Raw genomic sequence first — 23,619 nt, 5'->3', positions numbered from 1 at the left:
TAACATAGCAGAGGTGACTGTGTTAGAAGGATGACCAAAACGCTTGTGCCAAAGACTTGTGTTGACCTGTTTACCAAGATAATAAACCAGATTATTTGGAAAGAGAGATTGTGAAGGAAACGAAAAAGAGAAAGGAATAGGATATAACCCAGCTCTACACAGTCCCTTGAGGAGAACATTCCCTGTGATTTTGTCCTGAATCCAAAAACCAAAAGCATCACAAATAAAACGATAGTTGTTATCTTTGCACAGCTTATGAACCGATAACAAGTGTTGAGAGAGTTTTGGCACATGCAAAACTTGCTTTAATTGTAAGGAGCAATGAGGAACATCCAGAATAGAGGAACCAATATTAGAAATGGTCAAACCTGAACCTCCTACAGTGGTAACAGTATCAGCTCCTGAGAAAGGTGCAGCCAGATTAAGTTGAGCCAAATCAGAGGTCATATGTGTGGTGGCGCCAGTATCAGCCACCCAAAATTGTTCTGGAGGAGAAGGAGGTGGGAACACAGCATGCATAGCACTAAGATTACTGGAGGGAGGCCAGCCTTGATAGCTGAAATTACCTCGATGATAACACTGAACAGCAGTGTGCCCAAATTTCCAACAAATTTGACATTGAATGGAAGAGGCAGAATTAGGAGGCAGAGTGTGACGCTGATAGCAATCAGCAGCTACATGACCTTTCTTAGTGCAAATTTTACATGTAGGAATGTCAATGTCATGACCAAGAATACCAGGGTGAGACGTAGGTGGAACCTGATAAGGACGTGGACTGAACTGATACTGATGACGTCCTCTGCCACGTCCCTTAAAGTGAGACCCCCGATTGCCAAAGTATCCACCATTGGAACCATGAAATCCACTGTTATGACCATTAAATCCTCCATGGAAACCAGGAGGTGGAGCAGACTTGGAGCTTGAAGGATGAGAATGAGAGTTACCTTCATCAAGAACAAGAGCTTTGCCAGGAGATACTTGATGTTGAGCCATCATTGCAGGAACAAACGAAGCAGCAGAATAAGTTTGCTCAAGAGTAGCTTCTTCAGCTAGCAATTGAGACCGAAAATCTTTAAGAGATAACACGTTGTCTCGGCCGCGAACCATACACCGAAAGGTGTTATAATCAGAAGGAAGACCATTGAGAGCTAAGATGACAATGTCATCATCTTCAAAATAAACCCCTGCTGTAGAAAGATGATCCCGAGCATCTTTGATTTTCTGCAAATATTGAGTCACAGTATCGGAGCCTTTCTTGATGGTTTGAAGCTCACTTTTCATCTGAAAAATTCGTGCCTTGGAGATTGTGGAAAATCTATCCTTCAGTTGAATCCACATGTCATGAGAGCTAACACATCCAATAACGTAAGAGATTGCAGTTGAAGAGAGGGTAGCAATAATCAACTGCATCAATGCCCGATCATGCATTTTCCAAATTTTGTAATCATCAGTTTCAGCACCTTCAACATCAGAGGCTGCATCAAACCAATGTGGACACTTTGTTGATCCATCAACAAATCCTAAAATACCATGACTCTCCAGTAGAATTTGCATTTGAAAGTTCCAGATGAGGTAATTTGTGTCATCCAATTTAACGGTTACTGCTGTTGAAACTATAGGAAGTAAAGAGGTAATAGGAGATTGGATGATCTGTAGTTGAGAAGTTGTTACCATTTTTGAAGTTCAAGCAACGGAAGAGGAAGAGAATCACAGGTTTGAGAAGAGTGTTTGAAGAGAAGTCTTTCAGTTTGACAATATATCAAACAGATGATAGGCAGATCATTATTATCGAATTTTTGGTTGAATATGGCGATAATAACGCCAGAAACAGAGATTAGAAGCGGAGAAATCACAAGCTCACAAGATACTAACAATCCTAAGCTCTGATACCATGAAAGCTAGCAAGATTTGTTACAGAGATGAACAAGAAGCAAAATAGAAGTAGGGAAAGATGCTGCTGTAATGCAGAGGAAGAAGAAAATGTCTATGTGTTTTATTCACTTGATACGTTCCCAGCACTGTTACATGCATTTTATATCAACAGAAGATGAGAAGCTTGGTTACGTTTTCTACTCAACTGTAACAAAATTCATTAACTGCCTAACCATATTAACAAACTTGCTAACCATTATATTCTCTATTCTCTTTGACAGGTGGCTGAAGCAGAGGTGGCTGAAGCAGAGCATTTGATATCTTGACACAATTTTCACGCTGAAGTAGTGTGGGATTAATTGGGATTGGACTGGAGGACCCAATACAAAATTTAGTGATTTAATTATTATTATTATTATTATTATTATTATTATTATTATTATTATTATTATTATTATTATATAATTCAATAAAACATTTAGGGTAAAAACCCTATTTTCATTGTATTTACACAAGTGCTTTGTTGATTTTTTTTTTTTAAAAAAATTTATCTTTTAATATTAAACTTGTTTTTTATTGAGTTATATCACACTCATAACACGAATCACGAGTTTGACGGATTAATCCATTTAACTCAAAATTTTTTTTAATTTTGTTTTTCAATTGTATCATTTAATATTGGGTTAATTAGGAATTAGATTGTATGATTTGTTTCGTTTACTTTTTATTGAGTTATTCCGGCCTCATGACCCGAAAATAGTGCTTAATAGATTAACCTGAATTGACTCAGGTTGTTTTTTTGTATTTTTTTAATTGAATTTTTTTTTAATGTTATCATTCAATATTGGGTTATAAATATGACATTAACACTCTGGTTGATTTAAATCAATTCAAAATATTATTATTTTAATATTAAAAGAAAAGATTTCACCTTGAAATTTTTTCTGAGTTAATTTATATTTTTACAAAATATTCAAGTTATTTTTAAATTTGTAAAATCATTCGAGTTACTCGAATCAATCAAACATAATTTAAATTTCGTTTTAGTAAAAAAAATTGAAATATTAATAATATTAAAAAAAAATTACATTGAAGAAAATTTAACTTTGCCCATAACATAACACCTATGAATAATCTAGTGTTAACTAGGTTGATTTAAATGTCTAATCTTGGAAGACCTCGGTAAAATCCCCATCAAACACATTGAAACCCGATTGGTACCACTAGTGGTGCCACTATTGATCTGACTGGTAAGAAATATAAAAAATCAAATCAAATTGATACCTCTGACTCTTAAAATTATCCACTTGCTATTTTAATAAATTATTTTATTTATGTTTGATCAAGTCTAGCAAAATATATTTTTATTTTAATATTAATGATTCAACGCTTTCATCAATGAGTACTAACTAGTAGTCAAATAAGATAATATATAAGTTATCCATCTCCAAAACCACTCCTAATCCACCCCACAGCACATCCTCAAAACGACCTTCCATCTCCCTATCCAAAACCACCACCACCAGCCCTCCTGAAACGCACCTGAACTATTAGCTCTGGCCCCTTAACCACCACCGATATTAGTCACAACGGCCACCTGAACCCTTAATGCTACCACCGAACGCGCCATCACGAACAACCAATAACAATAAAAAAAAGCCACCAAAACCCCCAAAATGCCATCCATAAAACCTCCCCATGAGAAGCCAAAATTTGGCCACACAACTTAGCAAACACCATCAGCAAAACCACTCATGCTCCAACCCAAATGCGAGTACCAAAAAACCCTGAAACACTACTCAAATCATGCCATCTCCATACCAGAAACTCCAGTCAACAATCTAAGAAACAAACCTCCCATAAACATCTATTAGCCGCCATTACTCAAGCTAATAATAGCTGTGTGCTCAATAACCACCACTAGCACAACCGCGGTGAATAAGGAGAGAAAATAAGCAAACTAACACGAGGAAAAACATATATAAATCTCTGTCATTGGTTAACGATGAATATAATGGCCTTCATCAATAAGTAGACAAGATTAGTTCACCCACAAACGCGTTAGTCCATTTTTTTCAGACATCGATGCATGCCACCTTGTCCACGTGCCACAAAACATGTTGATGCTTGGATGCATGCAGCGTCACCTTTTAGTTGATTTTTTTAGCAGCTTGCAAAGTTTTTTTTTCCCTCATGTTTTTGTTCATTTTTCACATATTTATTGTTGTTTTTTTAAGTTATTATTTCCTTGAATTTGATGATTTTTTTTTTCTAGGATGCATATTACGGGAATGATCCTTCGATCCATCTAGATATTGATCCAGATTTGTGGTTGGAGGCAGGATTTTCTGATGGCCCGATAGAAATAGGGTGTATGAATTCTCTAACACTACAACTGAGAACTTGCAAACGACTAGTAGTGTTTTGATCGTTAGATGCTCGCAATCAATTTCGAGCGTTCAAACTCTAAAGTTCGCGGTGATGTTAGGCCAACGGATATAGGATCAAACGACCCATTTTAATGATAAATATGAACAACTCACTGCTAATTATGAAGAACTCCACCGATTGATAATGGAGATGAGATCATAGATGAGTGGTTCATGTGCACCCTCTAAGTGGCCCGAAGGTTCCAGTGACGACCAACCTCCTTCTCCTCTAGTGCCACCTCTATTTTAGATCTATTATATTTGAACGTTCAAATGTTTAAATTTGTAATAAATACTTTATTTTTATAGTAACTTATTTTAAAATAATAAAATAAATTTATTTTAATTATTTTCTACTTCTGTTCAATATGTTTTTTTTAAATAATTTTAAAATATTATTGACGAGGTTACCTATGAGACAACTCCGTCGGTATATTCCAGAAAGTTGGAAAAGAATTACTACAAATTTTACTACTACTATTAACGCACTAATGAAATTACAGGTGGTATTCTATCGGTGATATGTTATTTTTACCGATGGATATACCGACGAGATATATAAAGATGATACTTTTTTTTGGCGTGCTTTGTCCGTCTGTAAATCCATCAGTATATTTCTTATCGACGGACTCATCAATAATCCATAAATTACTGATGAGAGTTTTTCCGATAGACTATTTTTGTCTGTGAGTCCGTCGGTAACATGCGTACCAACAAATTGCTAATATAAATACCTACATAAATTTTTGTCCCTCGGTAACATTGCATCTTGAATTTAATAAAGACATTTGGAATCACCGGCAGATGTTAAGCGATATAAAATTTATTCAGTTTTGTCCTGTTTTTTAAAATAATACAAGAAATATCAATTATTTTAACTATAACAACCTTGTTACGAAGTAAAACTTCACCCTCCTATTTCTATCTAATCTTCTTCACTTTTCCCAAAAAAAAAAAAAAATACTATGTCATCTAGGGTCTGCCGAGCTTAATTTTGATGTTATTCTCCATATAGAAGCTCTCTGTGATAGAGGTTAGAGATACTTTTATTATTATCTTTTATCTAAGATGTATTTCAACTAGTTAGATTTTAAATTTATATTTTAGGGTTTATTAATTCGAGTTTCATAAATTTTAGAGTTACAGAAAACTTACATGGTCGTTAACTTCATGACCCGTGTAATTAGTTGAGGTGTATACAAGTTAGCTCGAACACTCACATTAATATAAAAAAAAGAGTAAATTAACTTTATATTATATGGTTATAAATATTTTTTGGTCGAGGGCATTAAAGATATTTTATAGCTGTCTCATACGTTTGGAATTTGTGTTCGGTCACATTTTCATTGAAAAGGACGAGATTTCTATAATAATTATATGGCGTTAGAGACTCTCTCTGAGACGGAAAAAAATAATTAAATTAATCCCAACGTTGCCGCTTTAAGTGGAACCTCCATTTCAATCTTATAGACTTTGTTTAAGTGGCACCGTTTCATCAGAAAGATGCCACATCGTGCTTAATAGACTAATTGCATAGAATTAATTAGACTCCATTGACTGCGATAGAAAAACAAAATGTCAATTATTACAGTAACACCCTAAAAATAATAATAAAAAAAGGCCTTTTCCTTTACATTATTATGCCTTCTCTTGTAATTTTCTATGAATGGAACTGTTCATTGTCCTTTCTTATTTCTTATTTTGATTCTTAAATTTTATGTCTCTCAATTTCATCTATTTTGTGTAAGATTTTATTTTCTTTACACATTCTTAGAAATTTAAGGTGTTTTTGCATATTTCAAAGCTGGATTGGAGACCAGTAATTAAGATTTCAATTTATAGTATAAAAAATAATTTTAAAAAATAAGAATCAAAATAAAAAAAAAAACTAACTACGCCTTTTCATTTCTTTTTATAGGAAAAACCTCTTTTTCATCCCAAAAGTCTTCATTTATGCTTCTTTGTTCCTTTTAGTTTTAGAGTTTTATGCTTGGATCCTTATCCTTTTAATTTTAGTCCTTCTGAGTTGTGAAAGATTAGAGAAAAAGTCATTAGAAAATGAAGGATAAGATAAAAAATAATTAGTTGACAAGTCCAAAACCAAAAAAACTGATGTCAGTGAGTTTATTTCAACAAAAGAAGTGTTATTAATATATTGCATGTGGCTCCATTAGGGGTGGTCATGGACCATAAAGCATAAACTTGAATTTTAAATCGGGCTAGTTCTTTACCCTTGTGTTCTAGGACTTCAAATTAATTTCTAATGTAAAAGAAAAAAACAAAGAAAGAAGCAATTGTATTATAGATGTGTTTCATGTATTATATATATTTTTTAATTAAAAAATGAAAATGTGTTGTTTATGCTTATAAAATAAATTAAAAAAATATATGAACGGGTAAATAAAACAAAGTTGTTAACTCTTATTAACAAAACCTATTTTGCATGGAAAAACTATTGTACACAGGTTATGAATAATTGTGGATTGGAAAAGTGAATTCATAGTTTTGCCAAAAAAAAAAAAAAACACACAAATAACTAGGCTTCAAGGGTAAAATGGTTCATTTGTAATTTTTGAATTATTTTAAGAAAATCTTATTCTTTTCAAAAAGTTTTTTGCACAACAAAACTACTTGATTGCCCTTAACATAAAAAAAAACACTTACCTATGGTCTAGGAGCTTTTTTAATATTTTACTTTTTCAAGTACAGTGTAATGACTCTATCGCTTTTTTAAATGTGGTGTTTTGATAAATAAAAAAACAAAAAAGGTTGTTGATGACTACGTTGCACGAGACAGTTGGTCTACCGCATGTGCGATTTACCCTAGTGGTTGCACTCCAGCACGTCAATAAAATTTTTAATTATTATTCGGATTAATTAAAAGACCAAATTATCCCTAAGACCAAATGATTATAAACAAAAAAAAATCGATATGAGATTACGAATAAGCCCCTGAAATCAAGCTTTAAAAATTTTGATTTTAAGGGCAATGGAGTAATTATAATGTGCTTTGAAGAGTGAAATTTCAAAAAAAAAAAAAAAAAGAGCCTCGGGCCTTAGTTAAGTGTTGTTTTGATTTTAAGGGTATTCTAGCAATTTAACTGTGTAAAAAAGTTCTAAAATGACAGTAGTAACCTCGATTAATTCAAAAATTTGTAATCCACGATAATTGAAGGAGGGTAAGTGTGAAATATTTTGAAGGATAATTTGAAAAATGGTAAATCTATTATTTCAATCCACAATAATCGATCTAATCTTCTAAACATGAGTTAATTTTTCAAATTCGCAACCCGTAAAATCATAGTCTTAGGTTCAATTAAGAATCTCAATTTTTAACTAATTTAATTTTGAAGGATAAAATCAGAAAAAAATTTCAATTTAAAAATTTTACCAAAAAAAAAATAATGAGTATCAAATTTGAAAGAAAATAAATAGAGAGTGAAATTGAAAAAAAAAATCAAATTAAAAAACTATATTAAATAAATAAATAAATAAAAGCACTCAAAAGAATAAGGTTCAAAACTAACATAATAAAAATTTCGAGGATGAAATTGAAAAAAAATTCAATTTTAGAAATTAATTAAAATAAATCAAATAAGAAAAAAGGAGGGCCAAATCTCAAGAAAAAACACTTGAATGGCTTATCTATAAATTTGGAGGGCCAGTCATGAATTTCTAGAAGGAAAGAGGAAATAAGGGACAAAAAGGGCTTGTGGCCCCGAATCGGAAATATATGGATCGCACGTGCCACCTATAGAAGAAGAGGATGCTGAGACGAATCTAATGACGTTCAAAACAATTTGGCATGGCTCATAGAGTTATGACGATGACTAATATTGGTTTACTCAAGTCACTTCTTTATTTAAAAAAATAATAATAATTTTGTTCCATCTATGACGTTCATTATTTGGTTTATTATAATTCGGTTTTTTGATTTATTTTGATATGGTTTTCATGGTTTTATCATAATATCATGTCCCAAATCATCTATTTCGCAGGTTAACCATGATTGACATGAGTTAGTCTAATATGCCATCGTCTTAATATTTTTTTTTAAAAAAAATATGTTGTCTATTATGTCACCATTTAAGTGTTTTAAAAGTAGTTTCAAGCGATATGCATCAATTTTTTTACTTCTTAACATCCTTATATTTTTATTTGTTTTATTTTAAAGGCAAATTTGTCATTGCTAATAACAATTTTTTTTTTGTTATAATAAATATGTCATACAAATACAACTAGTTTATAAAAAAAATAGAGATAAATTAAACTAATCTCTTTGAAGCATTTTAAAACTAAAAAAATGTAGAAAGATCAATCACCATTTAAAAATAAAGCAAAACCCATGAATTTTAAAAACAAGAGAGAAAATATTGATTAATATTTAAATAAAAAAATATTACAAAATAAAATAAAATAAAAAAGCCATGTTTTGATGGGCGTAGCATAACTAGCCAACATGTTTGGCCTTTAATAAAAAAATTCAGATGCCTTTGTGTCATGAAGCTTAGGTCCACCCTTAATTATTTTTTTTTAAGGAGCACACATCATCTTCTCCAAGTTTTATTTATTTATTTATAATGGAGCACATATTGCAAACTTGATAGATTTTCAAGCACCAAAAATGAAAAAATCAAGGTCTAAGTTTTTAAACCTTAAAAATCTAAATTTTAACTTGTTTTCTCCTGAAAATATCTAAAACAAAAACAATAGAAACCTCAATAAACTAATTTTTAATTCTAAAACACCTCATAATCACTCTAAAATATGAAAAATCAAACGAATAAAAAAACTAAATGTACTATAATTTACTTTTTTTTTGTATGGTTACAGGGAAACACCGCCTCTAATGAACTACTATAAAGAAGATGAATTCATTGATACAAAGATTGTTTTTTTTGCCAATGCATGGAATGTGGTCATCCAAGAATTTTCTTTCTTTTTAAATTTTGTAGTGACTTTCTTTCTCCTTTTTTTTTGTGAGTATCCAAAACAATAAGGACTAAAATATAAGAAAACTAAAATTGTAGAGATCAAATTGAAGTTTTTCGTGCCAAATCTAAACAAGGTATTTTTTTTATTCTTTATCAAATTTAGTTTTTATTCTTTGAATTTTGATTTTCAACATAAATTAAATTCTGATTTCACAAAATCTAACGCCTATTCATCATCAAACACTTCTCAAAACTCATAACATGATAGATAATGAAAATTAAAAGAAATGTTAAAAAAACATGATATTATAACTTTGAATGATGAAATTAAAAAAAAATTATTTTTATTGAAAACGTTGTTTTTTGAATGAAATACTTGATATGAAAAACAAGTTTTTTTATATAAAAAAATAATCATATCTCACTATTTTGTATGCACTCGAAGAAAAAGAAAGGAATGATAACTCGGAGAAAATTATTAAAAACTTTTACAATAAAAATATAAACTTTATTTTCATTCAATATTCATGAACACAAACTTATATTTTTTTTTGCATTGTAGGTTAATATATAATAATCAATGAAATGATTGTAATTATTATAAAAACAATGTTGTAATCTTATATGAAAATAAATGTGAGATTGAATGGCATCTAATTGAATCAATTTCCAAATATAATTTTAGTTATTTTATTATAATGAATTTTGACTAAACTTCAAGGCGAAAAAAATGGAATAACTTAAGTTAAAATTGAATGGTATTTAATGAAATAACATCCTAAGATATAAAATCTCAATTATTTTATTATAATTAATTTTAATCAAAATTTTAAAAATTAATAAAATAATAAAGGGATGTTTAAAAAGAGCATAACCGTTTAGACGTAGTTGGACAAACGCGCCTAGCCAACAAAAAGGTCGGGTATGTAAGGCCTTGCAAGTCAGGTTTGCTCGCCTGACCTTCTTTGTTTTTATAGGTAAAATGACATATAAACTAGATGACACATCACTCGATGGGCAGCAAACACATGGTGTTTCTGTACAAATTCTAGCCACCTTTAGTGCTTAGAAAGTCGAGTTTTGAGTTATTAGACCCAAAAATTCATTTTAGCTATTTTTTTCACTCAAGAAACACCTTATAGACCTCAATAAATCCTTTTTAGTTTTAAATCAACCTTTAAGCAATCAAAAAATGAAAAATTAACCCGAATAAAAAATATTTCTAAGACCTAATCTATATATTTCCATAAAGATTAATAATAATAATAAAAAAAAACCTAAATGGAATTTCTCTTGTCAAATAACATCCTTTGACATTAAGATTGTCTTTTTTATTACTAGAAAGTGGCCACCCGATGATTTTCTCTCATCTCCATTACTTTTCATGAATTCTCTACCCTCTCTCAAATTCAGGGATTTAAACATGAATAAGATAAATTTTTGGATAAAAAAATAAATTTCAAAAAATAAAAGGACCATAAAAGAAGTCAATGGAGAATATGTGGATTAAAACATCTTTTTTCACATGAATTTGAGATTGACTATGCAGGTTTTTATGATTGTCATTTTTGCCATCTTTAATTGATTTGATTTCTTATGCCATAAATTAAAATTATATCTAATTAAATTTGTATATAATCAAGTTTTGAATTTTGAAACAAACCTTAAATTCTGAAGAATATGGAAAGAAAAGAAACTATCAACTCAAAGAACAAAAAAGCACACGCAATGATGCAATAAAAAAAAGTTTGGTGACCAAAAAACAAATGTTCACTGTTGAAATTCATTGTGAATCGTGAGAGAAGCCATAATACACAAATCTACGCTAATTCACCACATAATTTAGTTTTATTTATTTTTTTGATAGAAATAAATATTTGGTGACCTAAATGAAAAATAAATAAATTTACTATTAAAATTCATAATGAATTATGAGAGAAGCCACTACACAACACCACGTTGAACCACCCCACATTCTAGTTTTTTTTATTGTTTTTTATTTTATTTTTAATGTAATGTAATTGTAATTATATATATACTACAAGAAATGGTGTTTTTATATAGAAATGATATAATTATAAAATTTACCAATTTTGTTTTTACTATAGTTGTAGCAAAATTGTAATTTTCATTTTTTTTTAGAAAACAAGTTTATCTTATATTGTTTTTCTCTTTATGCTTGGAATTTTTATTGTTTTACACTTGATCTATTTATCACCATTTATTTTTTTATCTTTTTTTTTTTGTAATATTGTTTTCTTTTTACATTTTTTGGAAAAATATTATATTCTATTTTTTACACTTTGAATATTTATTACTTTATACTTGACATATTTATACAATTGTTTTTTGTTTTTATCTTTATTCTTTTGTAATTTGTTTTTATTTTTTTTCTTTATGTGTTTCTTTTTTAAAAACATTTTCGTTTGAGATTGCGGCCCAAACAGAGGTTTATCAAAATTCAATTTCTTTTGGCTGAAAATTAATTTTTTTATATTTTCCTATCATTTTGATATGTTGATGTCAGAAATAAATTTTATAAAAAAAATATTATTTTAATGCATTTCAGAGCAAAAAATACTTTGAAAAGTAATTGCTATCACACTCTCAAACACCGCCTAAGAAAAATGATGTTTCACTATATTAATTGCAACATTGTTCTATTCTTCTGCTATATTAGAAATTAGTATGAGATCTTATATGCTTTTTATTAATGCATATAATCTTTACTGTAGTTTATTATATGTAAGCATCAACGTTTTGGTACTTTTAACTTATTTTATAAAAAAAAATCCCATTTCTAGACATCGAGTTTGTTTTATAAATATGCAAATTAAACCATGCACAAGTAAGTTGACAATTTCGATTATGTATTCATTACATTTAGACCATGCACTCCAGATATTCTTAACAAACATAAAATGACTTGCTGATATTGAAAATATATTAGTCAAGTGACACAATTTTGATTGAAATACACTGCCCTAATTAAAAACAATTATTTAAAAAAATTTTAAATGAATAAAATTCATGGGGGATTTTATTTTTTTAAATACTTTTCTATTTTGAAAATAATTTTATTTGTAATTTTTGAAAAATTATTTTTTAATAAGAACAAGGCATTATAGTCAAAATTGTGTGACATATGACTATAAATTTCTATATGAACAAGTTTTTTGATGTTTGTTACGAATTGAGGACAATTAAATTTCCTATAACCAACATAGAGTAGAATTTGCGAAAGAATTTAATTTGTCAATTATCGTCCCAACATAGATAATGAATTGTTTTCTCTTCTGGTGAGAAAGTACCGTTGTTCTGAATAATAATCAATTGTCATTAATAACAACTGTGGCTGCCTAAATAGCAAGACCACGTACAATAGAAACTCAATATAACTGTATGAAAGAAAAGTGACGTAAATAATGCAACTATTGAAATCCCACTTGCACGTAAACTCGTCCCACGATATCCCACGTGCAATTGCCAGCAACGTGCATGCAGCATGCATGCACGATCTCTTATACTTGCCATCTATGTGCATGCACGCTGCATGCACGATCTTGTACGTGCTGTTAGGCATCCCAAATATTTGGGATTTGGCTTAAGGCCCCTCTCTGAGCGTCGTGGCCTATCAACACCTCCCCCATCAAGCGGAACCTTGTCCTCAAGGTTCAGAGTCGGGAACAGCTCCCATAACTGAGTTGTTGGTTCCCACGTGGCGTTTTCTACGGGCAGATGTTTTCATTGTACTATGATTTCAGCAACAAGATGTTTTCCCAGTTTGAGCCAACCATAATCCAAAATAGTCTGCGGTTCTAGAATGAGTTCTTTGTCATCGGTAAAGGGTGTTATGTCACCTGACTGTGGTTCAACAATGCCTTTTTTAGTTTGGTAACGTTTTAGCAGGGTGAAATGAAACACTGGATGAATGCGTGCTTCTTCTGGTAACTACAATCTGTAGGCGACCGGTCCGATTTTGTCTACAATTTGATATGGCCCTTAATAACGAGTAGCAAGCTTCTGATGGACCCGCTTGAAGACTGTTTGTTGGTGATCTGGATGCAGTTTGAGAAGTACCGAGTCACCGATTTGAAACATTATATCCCTTTGCTTTTGGTCGGCCATCTGTTTCATGCGATTCACTAATTTTACTAAGTTGGCCTTTAATTGGCGGAGCAGTTCATCGCGGCTTTGGAGCTGTTGGTCGACTTCATTCACTGATGTCAGGACTTCATTGTACACTGGAATGGATGGTGGTAAGTGTCCATACAATGCATGAAATGGTGTCATGCCGGTTGAAATATGGTAGGTGGTATTATACCAGTACTTTGCCCAAGGTAAATATGAACACCACTGTTTTGGCCATTGATGAACGAAACATCATAAATATTGCTCAACGCAACGATTGATGACCTCTGTCTGTCCATCCGTCTGCGGGTGGTATGCTGAACTGAGTCGAAGTTTGGTACCTGACATCTTGAAAAACACTTGCCAGAAGTGGCTGATGAAAATGGGGTCCCGATCACTAACAATGGATTTGGGCATTCCATGGAGCTTGATAATGCCTTCAACAAATTTTTCTGCCACAGTTTTTGCAGTAAACAGGTGGCGTAAAGTGAGAAAATGAGCGAATTTACTAAGTCTGTCAACAATCACCATGATGGTATCCCTTCCTTGCGAGACTGGGAATCCTTCAATAAAATCTAAGGTGATGTCGTCCCATACTTGACATGGAATCGGCAGTGGTTGAAGAAGTCCAGCTGGAGCCAATGTCTCGGCTTTTGTCTTCTGGCAAATCTCGTACTCCTTAACATATTTCTGCACTATTTTATGTATGCCAGGCCAGTAGAATTGTTGGCCAAGCTTTTTAAATGTACGCAAAACTCCTGAGTGACCTCCCACCTTGGTGTCATGCATTACGTGTAGGAGCGTAGCTCGTAAGGTGGTATCGTTCGGAACGACGACCCTCCCCTTGTATAGTAATAGCCCGTTACGCTAGGTAAATGAACCGTCAGGTTGTGCAGTAGCCACACGACCCATTGACTGAATGTATGGATTTTGCTGTGAGGCTGTTTTAATTTCTTGCCATACACTAACCTACGAAGTAAAAATATGGTGAAGAATGGGACTACCTTGTTTCTTGGATAGAGCATATGCTGCCGAGTTTTCATGGCCCGGTCGGTAAATGATTTCATAATCGTAACCCAATAGCTTAGCAACCTATTTTTGTTGTTTTGGAGTTCCTATTCTCTATTCCACAAAATACTTGAGACTACGTTGATCGATCTGAATATAGAATTTTTTGCCGAGAAGATATGGCCGCCACAATCGTATGGCCTCTAAGACAACCAACATTTCCTTAGCATATGTCGACCATGATTTCATGGTTATTCCAAGAGCCCTACTTATGTACGCCACCGGTTTGCCTTGTTGGGCTAGGACTGTTCCAATGCCATCTCCAGATGCATCGGTCTCAATAGTGAAAGCTTCGTTGAAATTAGGCATGGCCAATATGGGAGTGGTTGTCATGGCCTGTTTGAGAGCAAGGAAAGCGGCTTCAGCTGCTTCATGCCATCCAAATTGGTTCTTTTTTAGCAGATTGGTAAGTGGTTGAGCAATATTGCCATAATTCTGAACAAACTTCCGATAATATCCTGTCAAACCAAGAAATCCATGTAATTCTGAAATGTTAGTAGGCCGTGACCAAGCTCCCATAGCAGCAATCTTCCTATCATCCACCTTGACGCTGTGGTTGGTAATAATGTGTCCCAGATATTCCAGTTCTTACTGCTCAAAAGCACACTTGCTTTCTTTGACAAAGAATTGATGTTGTCTCAGTATTTCAAATGTTTGCTATACATGCACTAAATGCTTATCCCAATCAAAACTATATATCAAAATGTCATAAAAAAACCAATAAAAATTTACGAAGATGATGATGGAATATTGAGTTCATGATAGCCTGGAACGTAGAAGGTGCATTACATAAGCCAAATGGCATAACCAAGTATTCATAATGCTCATTATGCACGGAAGGCAGTTTTATGGACATCTTGTGGATTTACTCGTACCTGATGATAACCTGCTCTCAAATCCAACTTTGTGAAGTAAGAAGCACCGTATAATTCGTCCAACATATCCTCAACTGTGGGAATTGGAAAGCGATCCTTAACAGTTGCAGCATTGAGAGCGCGATAATCAGTATAAAATCTCCAGTTCCCATCTTTTTTCTTCACTAGTAAAACAGGTGAGGAGAAAGGACTTGTACTTGGACGAACAAGCCCTGATGTGAATATATCTTAGACCTGTTTCTCAATCTCATTCTTCTGATAGTGTGTGTACCTGTAGGGCCAAACATTAACCAGTTCAGTTCCTTCTTTAAGAGTGATTATGTGGTCAACTTTCCTTGTTGGTGGTAAGCTCGAAGGATCGGTGAATATATCCAAAAATGCTTGTAATAATTCTTTCATGCTTGGATGGATGTTTCCTTCTGTTTATGTTTGGGCAACTTGGAAACATAAGGCAAACAATGCTTGGCCTGGCTGAGTCGTCCTGGACAACTCTTGTAGTGATGCTTCCCTGATGTCTTGTCTATCAATGCCAATCAATCTCCTAGGCTGATTCTCCCATAAAAATTCCATTGTCAGCCATTTCCAATCATAAACCACAGAGCCAAGTAACTCAAGCCATTGAATTCCTAACACTACGTCCAACCCTGTGAGTGGTAAAGAGTAAAGAGTTAATGAAAAAACAATGCCTTGGAGATCCACTGGTACCTTCTCAAATCGCCCCTGACATTTGAGACTTTCACCATTGGCAACCTGAACTGTGAAAGTTTCTGTAGGCACCACTGGTAATTGTAATAAGTTAGAAGTTCGCTCACTAATGAAGTTGTGAGTTGAACCACTATCTATCAATATAATGATGTTGCAGGAGCCAATCTTAGCTGTTATTCGCATGGTCTTGGGCACTGTCCATCCTAATAATGCATGCAACGTAATTGATGGTCCAGTAGGCTCCTCATACTTCTCCTGGTTTAGTTGTTCTTCAAGATCATTGTCACATAAGAGAGTATCACTGCCATTGCATCCTTCCAACATAAGTATGTGTGACCCTTGACATTTATGCCTTGCAGTAAATCGTTCATTACAATTAAAACATAAATTTTGGGCTCTTCTCCGCTACATTTCTTCCCATGAGAGTCTTCTGATAGGATTGGCAGGGGTTGGCTGTGCTGCTTGGTTGCCAGGCGGAAGAGCCAGAGGTGCTCGTACTGATGTAACAGGTCAGACAAACCTCCTATGGCGGGTAAATTGATCATCTTTCATCTGTGCTAAGCTGATGGCTTCCTTTAAAGTCTATGGTTTGAACATTCGAAACCCATCTGAAATATCTCTTTTTAATCCGCCCATAAATGTTCCCACAAGAGCTCTCTGTGTCCAACCTCGTACACGATTGCCAAGCATTCAAATTCTTGTTGATAGTCACGCAACGATCCTTCTTGCCGTATCCTTGAAAGAACTTCATCAAAATCTTCGCATTTCAAAGGGCCAAATCGAGCCCAAAGTTCACCTTCAAAATTAATCCACGAAAGAACACGCCCTTCCTTTTGGAAAGTCCTGCGGATCCACTGCCACCACTGGTTGGCCTCTCATTCCAAGTGGTAGGAAGCCAAAGAAACCTTCTGAATTTCGGGGGTATTCTGAAACTCAAAGAACTGGTTCACCCTATTAAACCACTCTGTTGGATCATCTCTGGAAAATCAAGGGAATTCAAGCTTTGCTGTTTTAGATGATACAATAAGCCGTCCTCCATTGTGGCCTTCACGGTGTGGATTACCCTGATTTGGAGATTCCTGGTCTGCAAGGAGTACATCAGAGAGACGATTAAGAGTCTCTTCTAAATGCTGCAGCTTGTCTGTCATGCCAAGCTCCATCTGATGTAGCCCATTTTGCACTTCACCGAGCCTCGCCTCCAACTGCTCGATACGCTCTTTATTGGTTCCCATAAAATAATAACCAGGCTCTGATACCAATGATAGGTCCCAACACAGATAATGAATTGTTTTCTCTTCTGGTGAGAAAGTACCGTTGTTCTAAATAATAATCGATTGCCATTAATAACAACTGTGGCTGCTTAAATAGCAAGACTACGTACAATAGAAACTGAATATAACTGCATGAAAGAAAAGTGACGTAAATAATGCAACTATTGAAATCCCATTTGCACGTAAACTCCTCCCACGGTATCCCACGTGCAACTGCCAGCAACGTGCATGCAGCATGCATGCATGATCTCTTATACTTGCCATCTATGTTCATGCAGGCTGCATGCACGATCTTGTATGTGCTGTTAGGCATCCCAAATATTTGGGATTTGGCTTAAGGCCCCTCTCTGAGCGTCGTGGCGTATTAGTCAATTTACAAATCCAAGATCTCAAAATCGTTTTTTCTCCTAATTTTTTTCTATTAATTTACTGATTTTGTCTTGTCAATTAATGTTCGATGAATTAATTTTTCTAAATACATTCTATTGAGTTTGAAATAAAAGCCCCGCTAGATTTCCTCTCCACATAAAAGGAAGAACTACATCAGATGTAACTTAATAAAAGGTTGTAAATCTGAGATGCCAATTAAGATATTAATCAATGATCAGTTGTAAATCTTTCACAATTAAGGTATATGAATAGTTTTGTAGGGATATTTATGTACCAATAAAATAAGAAATAACTTAAAGGTTGCATAGTGTGATTGTTTTGACATAAAAAATTTAGAACTTATAATTTTTTATTAGTTATTAGATCATGCTTAGATTTTAATAGGAGATTTTATTGATGAATTATATAAGGAGCTAGTTAGTTGATATCTGAAAAACCTCAAAATAGGTTGTTCGGGTTAATTTATATATTTTATTTTTTAAAATTTTCTAGTTTGTTTAGGATTTTTTTATTTTTTTATTTTTTTATTTATTTAGGTTAGTTTTTAAATTTAGTTAAGAAGTTATAATCCTTTTAGAGAGACGAGTTACTTGAAAAGAAATATATAGTAATAAATTTTGTAATTAGTTTTTTATGTTATAATCTTATTCGGTTAAATTTTGTGATATTTATATTTGCTTTTTTTTTTATATTATTTTCGCCTGCAACAATAAATTTGTAAATTATTGATATTTTTGAATATGGTTTAATTTTATTTTATTTTTCACTTAGTTGGTTTCTTAATTTTAAAAAAAGTTCTTTAATATGATCTTTCCATTCAATTTCCGTCCAATCACCATAATTCTTTACTTTGACTTGACATATGGAAATGCCCAGTTTTTATACAACGTTGTCAAGAATTAAAGAGAAACTTAGAAGAGGACATGAACAAAGGGACCACATTAAAAGAATTTCTAGAATAATTCGACAAAGAGACCAATTAAATAAAAAAGAGAATGGAGCAATCATATTAAAAAAAATAATTATCAGTAATATAGAAATCAAATATAATTCCAACAGTGTGTTCTCCAATCGGACTTTTGGAAAGCACTTCTTCCTTCGTTCAGTTGTTACCTCATAGTTTCTGAGCCTAAATTAGAAACGTTATGGGCCAATGGAGGGAGAGGGCTTCTAAATGAGACTCGTAGAGCGAAGTCCAGAAAATGTTTCCTATCCTTGTCCAACGTTTTTGTTTTTTTTTGGGGAAATAAGTGGTTGATATTATAGTAGTTTTTGTGATTGTAATTTTAAAAAAATTATTTTATAAAAAATATTTTTAGTTGAAGTTGGTTTGGTATTTATTAATGTTTGGTTAAAACTGTGGTTGAAATTGAGGTTGAACAAAAAGTAATTTAATGTGTTTGGTTAAGAATGCTTTTCAAATTAAGGTTATAAAATAATTTTAAAAAATATATATTAATATTGATAGTTTTTAATTTAAATATTGTAGATTTAACTATTGTTATTACATCATGAAATAAATAATACTTTATATAAAATATTTTTTATTGTTCAATTAAACTATCTACAATTTCATCACGTATGAAATACATCCGACAAGGACTACAGTTTCCTTAGTTTCTTAAGCGCGCAACAATATCAGGTAAAATATAATCAGGAACAAAATTGGGATTGCAATCAAATTCTGCAAATGCTACGTCATCAAGCGATCTCCGTCTAATTTATGTAGTGTCATTGAATAATGTTAAACACTAATTTTTTAAATAAAACACAATTAAAAATAAAAAATCAAATTTAATTATTTTTTTACTGGGTCGGACCCGGTTCAATACATTTAACATTTTACTGCTTTCAATGATCCTGTGTTTTTAACGCAGATATTAATAGAGCTGATGAACAGTGAATTAAGTTTTATTAGTTACCAAATATTTATTTTCGTGATTTATTTTAAAAGTAGAATTATTCATAGAAACAAACTTTATCGCATATTTTTAAATTTTAGTTTTTATCCTTTCTTCTTTCTTTTAAATTTATTTTCAAATCTAAAATCTTTTGGAATTGGGAACATGTGTGTTAGTTAAAAAAAAGAAAAAAGTGCCAAGCAATACCGATAGATCTGCAAGACAATATTAACTCCGACAATGAGATTACTTGGGATCATTAAATAACAACAGGGAAATCAACGCACAAGCTTCATCTATTGTCTTTCAATGGCCTTAGTAACAGCTTGAGCAATACTTTTCGCATGAAGAGCACGTTCTTCTTCAGCTACAACAATGGCTTCCATGGATAAGTACAAGTTGCATGAGACCCTAGCATGCGATACAGTAAGGCCCATTTCTTCGAAGACCTCTAAGATTGAAACTAGTTTATCTCCTCCCTTCTCGCATGTCACCCTCACTATAAATCCTTTCTCACCCTTCTCCACCTCCACTTCCTTCTGAAAATAAATGGACAGTGTGTCATAAAAAGTAGAATGTTTCATTTTTTCCAACAAGAAAAAGAAGGTAAGAAATGAAATAACCACAGAGAGGGAGGGAGGAGAGTTGACCTTAGGCAACTGGAGTTCCTTCATTAGGCTCAAGTATTCTCTTTTTACAGCAATTAAGTTTGCGAGTTCCGTTTTGATTGCCTCCAATTTGAGCTTGAGCTTGTAAATGCATAGAAGAGCATCCATAATGACATACTTCCTTTTCACCTTCATAAGAAACAGATATAGAGTCAGGGAGCTTTGTGGCAAAACAATGAATTGGTATTCTTAGACAGTTGTTTCTAACGCTAAAGAAAAGCAAGTCTATGAGTAGTTCCTTTTCTTTTTCTTGACAATGCAGTAGAAAGAATAGAAAACTGGTTTTGCTTATTACAGATTTGGAGCGGGTGAGGGTTCGTAGATAGGGACGCATATTGTGCATTGCTGTTCTCCTTTGCAGCCTAACCACCATCTCTCTCTCTCTCTCTCTCTCTCTCTCTCTCTCTCTCTCTCTCTCTCTCTCTCTCTCTCTCTCTCTCTCTCTCTCTGTGTTTATTATATTTCCAGTAACACACAGCAGCTTGACTTTTATAGCAGGAATGGAGAGGTTGAGGGGATGTGTTTAGGATCTCGGATTGTCAAGCTAGCTATGCTATTTATGTTCTTTTCTCACATGAATTTGGGAAACGAATCAATAAGTGAATAGGTAAAAGAAATAAAACGCCAATTACAAGGGCTAAATATTGCCATCCCAGTTCTCATTATTAAAGAAAAAATATTATTTTTTGGGATGATTGTTCATAGTCTTAAGAACGTGAGCCAAAATTTGACGTTGGTTTTTTCTTTTCTTGCCTCTAATTCTCATTATTTTTCGAAACTGCATGTCCAAGATTACTAAAATAAAAGGGAGAATATATAGGATTGGGATTGACAAAGAACTTCAAGACACCGATTTCGGGACAAAATATCTGCATTGGGAATACATTAGTGGGAAGGCGTGGGCTCCAATAAAGAAGAAAATTAAACAAAAAAGCTCTTAAATAAACAAAATTATCAAGATAGGTGAAAAGTGCGTATCCATTACTGAATCCAAATTCTTGCATGGAATGGATGTGGGAATTGTGTTCAGTTGCTAGTCAGATTCAGTCAATGCATATATGCAGTGTTCACGGGCCTCTCGTTTGGCTTCACTTTGTTTCCCATCTTGCTAGTGGCCGTAGGTCACATGCTCTGACACTGTGTACCAGCTGGTGTTTTATATTCTTTTATCTTTCTTTCGTACTTCTGGGGTCACCAAGCTTGATAGCATTAACAGCCTTTCCACTTAAAACAAAACCAGCTGCCTGGACAATTCCTACTCTTTTAGTCGAGGTGAAATTGTTTTACCAAGATTTTAATTTTCTGCAGCATTCGTATGAGCCACAGCTGGGAAATTGGGTGTGTTGCAAGCCAGGTCTTGATGATGACACTGATCGTATTAGATTGATAGCCCAGCACATTATCCAACTCGAAAGCTTTTGAAAGCATGGATTAGGTGTAGTGAGCGAGCCCCTTCCATGTATAACATAGCTAGCTCGTGATTTCTTTTTCCAAGTGATGTGATGCTTTTATTCTTAGCAAGATCTATATTTTAATTGATTTTGTAACAAAAGAAGTAAATTGTTTATAATTTCAAGAGTAAAGCCACCGGCATAACTGTTGGATAAGAAAAGTGGATTGTGTAACGTTAAGGTTCATTCTCTTTGGTTAGAACAAGCCAAACACAAGGTGCCTGCTGTCTGGTGCCTCCATTATGACAAGCCCTGCCCATTTAACAAATTCTTATTCGTCACATAAAGGCATGCATAAACATATATAAACTATTCATAGGCTGCACAAAGGACTAGAAGGCGCATGGATATTGGATGCCAGTAGTTCTACCTTTACTGAAATCACTCATACTTGTCTTGTTCGAAATGTATGCTAGGGCTACGCTCCTTCTCTGAGGGTCATAGGGATCCCTTCATTGTCTCTTTGTTTCCTGATATTTCAATTTTACAAGTCCATCCTGGCATTCGGTTTTCTTTGTCCATTTCTGCTTGCCATCTCCCTCTCAATTTGGGAACTGAAGCAATATATTCTGTCAAATTCTTGTCTACTACTTGCTTATGCTGTTCCCTTTTTATCTTCTCGTTTGTGGAATCCGGATTGATCACATGAGCGCATAGAGCCAAGGAAAGGATTGCATGCGACAATCTATGATTATTCATTACAACCCCGTGTCTTAATAATTAGTTCTCTGTGTAAGTTCATTGTGGCTCTTGTGTTTTACGCAGAATTTCAGTGCCATCCCTATGACTTAGAAAATTTATAACTATCCCTCCAATTAACGCACACACCAAATTAAGCTATTTTGTCTAATTACCGATAGAGTATTCAACGAAAATTTCCATAGGAGGTGCTGCCACTTTTTCTCGAATACCAAACTAAAGCGAATAAGAACTAGTGCTCGGAGGAAAAGACTCATAATTGTATTATTGATCAAGTATATCTGATATATACTATAGGGCTCTAGTATAGCTGTAGTGAGTTTATTGTATTTGCAAGGAAATTACGAATTCAAATCCTTTCAATCGAGTTCTTCGATCCCACATGTGTGTCCACTTCTCATTCTATCGAGTTTTCACTTTCTAATGCTCATTCACCTGATATCTCTATTAAGGTAGCCTCCAATAATCATCTTTTATGCAGAGCACAAGTCATTCCGATTCTGCGTGGTGATGGTCTTCTTGGTTATGTGCAAAATTAGGTTCCATATCTGGCACCGACAATCATCGGTGACGATGGTGTGTCACACACTAACCTTGCGGCAACTACTTGTCTGCACATTGAATAATTGATTCTTGGATGGATCAATAACTACCTGTTTAATGATCCCTTGTCCCAAGTAATCAACAATGAATCCTCCTATGATTCTTGGAATGTTTTGGAAAATCTTTTTGGCAGTTATAATTAATATTAGTATATATGCTATATAATTAATTAGTTGGTTACACGTGATATTGATTTTATATATGTATATATATTTAATTTATTAATAAAAATTTATTTATCTTTAATATTCATTAAATATTTGATTAATGAATTTAAAGTAAAGATAAAGTCTTTAGAACAAAAATGTTTTGTAAAGAAAATTATAAAACTGATATAATAATGAGATTCATATTGCATCAAAGTATTGTTCATAAATATTTCTTGCCAATGCTCTATTATGTTGGACATTAAATAGAGTTGTTGAGATTGAGTTGTTCTCATCAACTGAGGTATGAAGGATACCTAGAACTAATATGTATGTGTTTGTCAGATGACATGTACATTGAACTGATCCACATGAGAAAGGAAACAATTGTTCTCATAAATTGAAGTACAAGGGATACTTAGAACTAATATGTAGGTGCTTGTTACATGACATGTACACTGAATTGATTCACATGA

At 33.1% G+C, this 23,619-nt stretch overlaps 1 protein-coding gene across 2 annotated transcripts; it reads right to left on the bottom strand.

The window, feature by feature from the left end:
* Positions 1-19,792: 19,792 nt before the first annotated feature.
* On the bottom strand, positions 19,793-20,990 carry LOC7463820 (uncharacterized). 2 transcript variants are annotated; one of them, XM_024581725.2, is made up of 3 exons: positions 20,540-20,990; positions 20,227-20,373; positions 19,793-20,112 (listed from the first exon to the last, which is right to left on the bottom strand). In XM_024581725.2, the coding sequence occupies exons 1-3, from the start codon at positions 20,615-20,617 to the stop codon at positions 19,873-19,875; spliced, it is 465 nt and encodes a 154-aa protein (XP_024437493.1). In that variant the 5' UTR covers positions 20,618-20,990; the 3' UTR covers positions 19,793-19,872. The 2 variants fall into 2 exon arrangements, with proteins under 2 accessions (XP_024437493.1, XP_002317398.2); XM_002317362.4 differs by having other exon boundaries at positions 19,793-20,115; positions 20,540-20,913.
* Positions 20,991-23,619: the final 2,629 nt, after the last annotated feature.

This window comes from Populus trichocarpa, chromosome 11 (genome assembly GCF_000002775.5).
Source record: "Populus trichocarpa isolate Nisqually-1 chromosome 11, P.trichocarpa_v4.1, whole genome shotgun sequence".
NCBI classification, from domain to species: domain Eukaryota; kingdom Viridiplantae; phylum Streptophyta; class Magnoliopsida; order Malpighiales; family Salicaceae; genus Populus; species Populus trichocarpa.
Note: the sequence above shows the minus strand (reverse complement) of the source record. Positions and strands in the feature narration are given on the sequence as shown.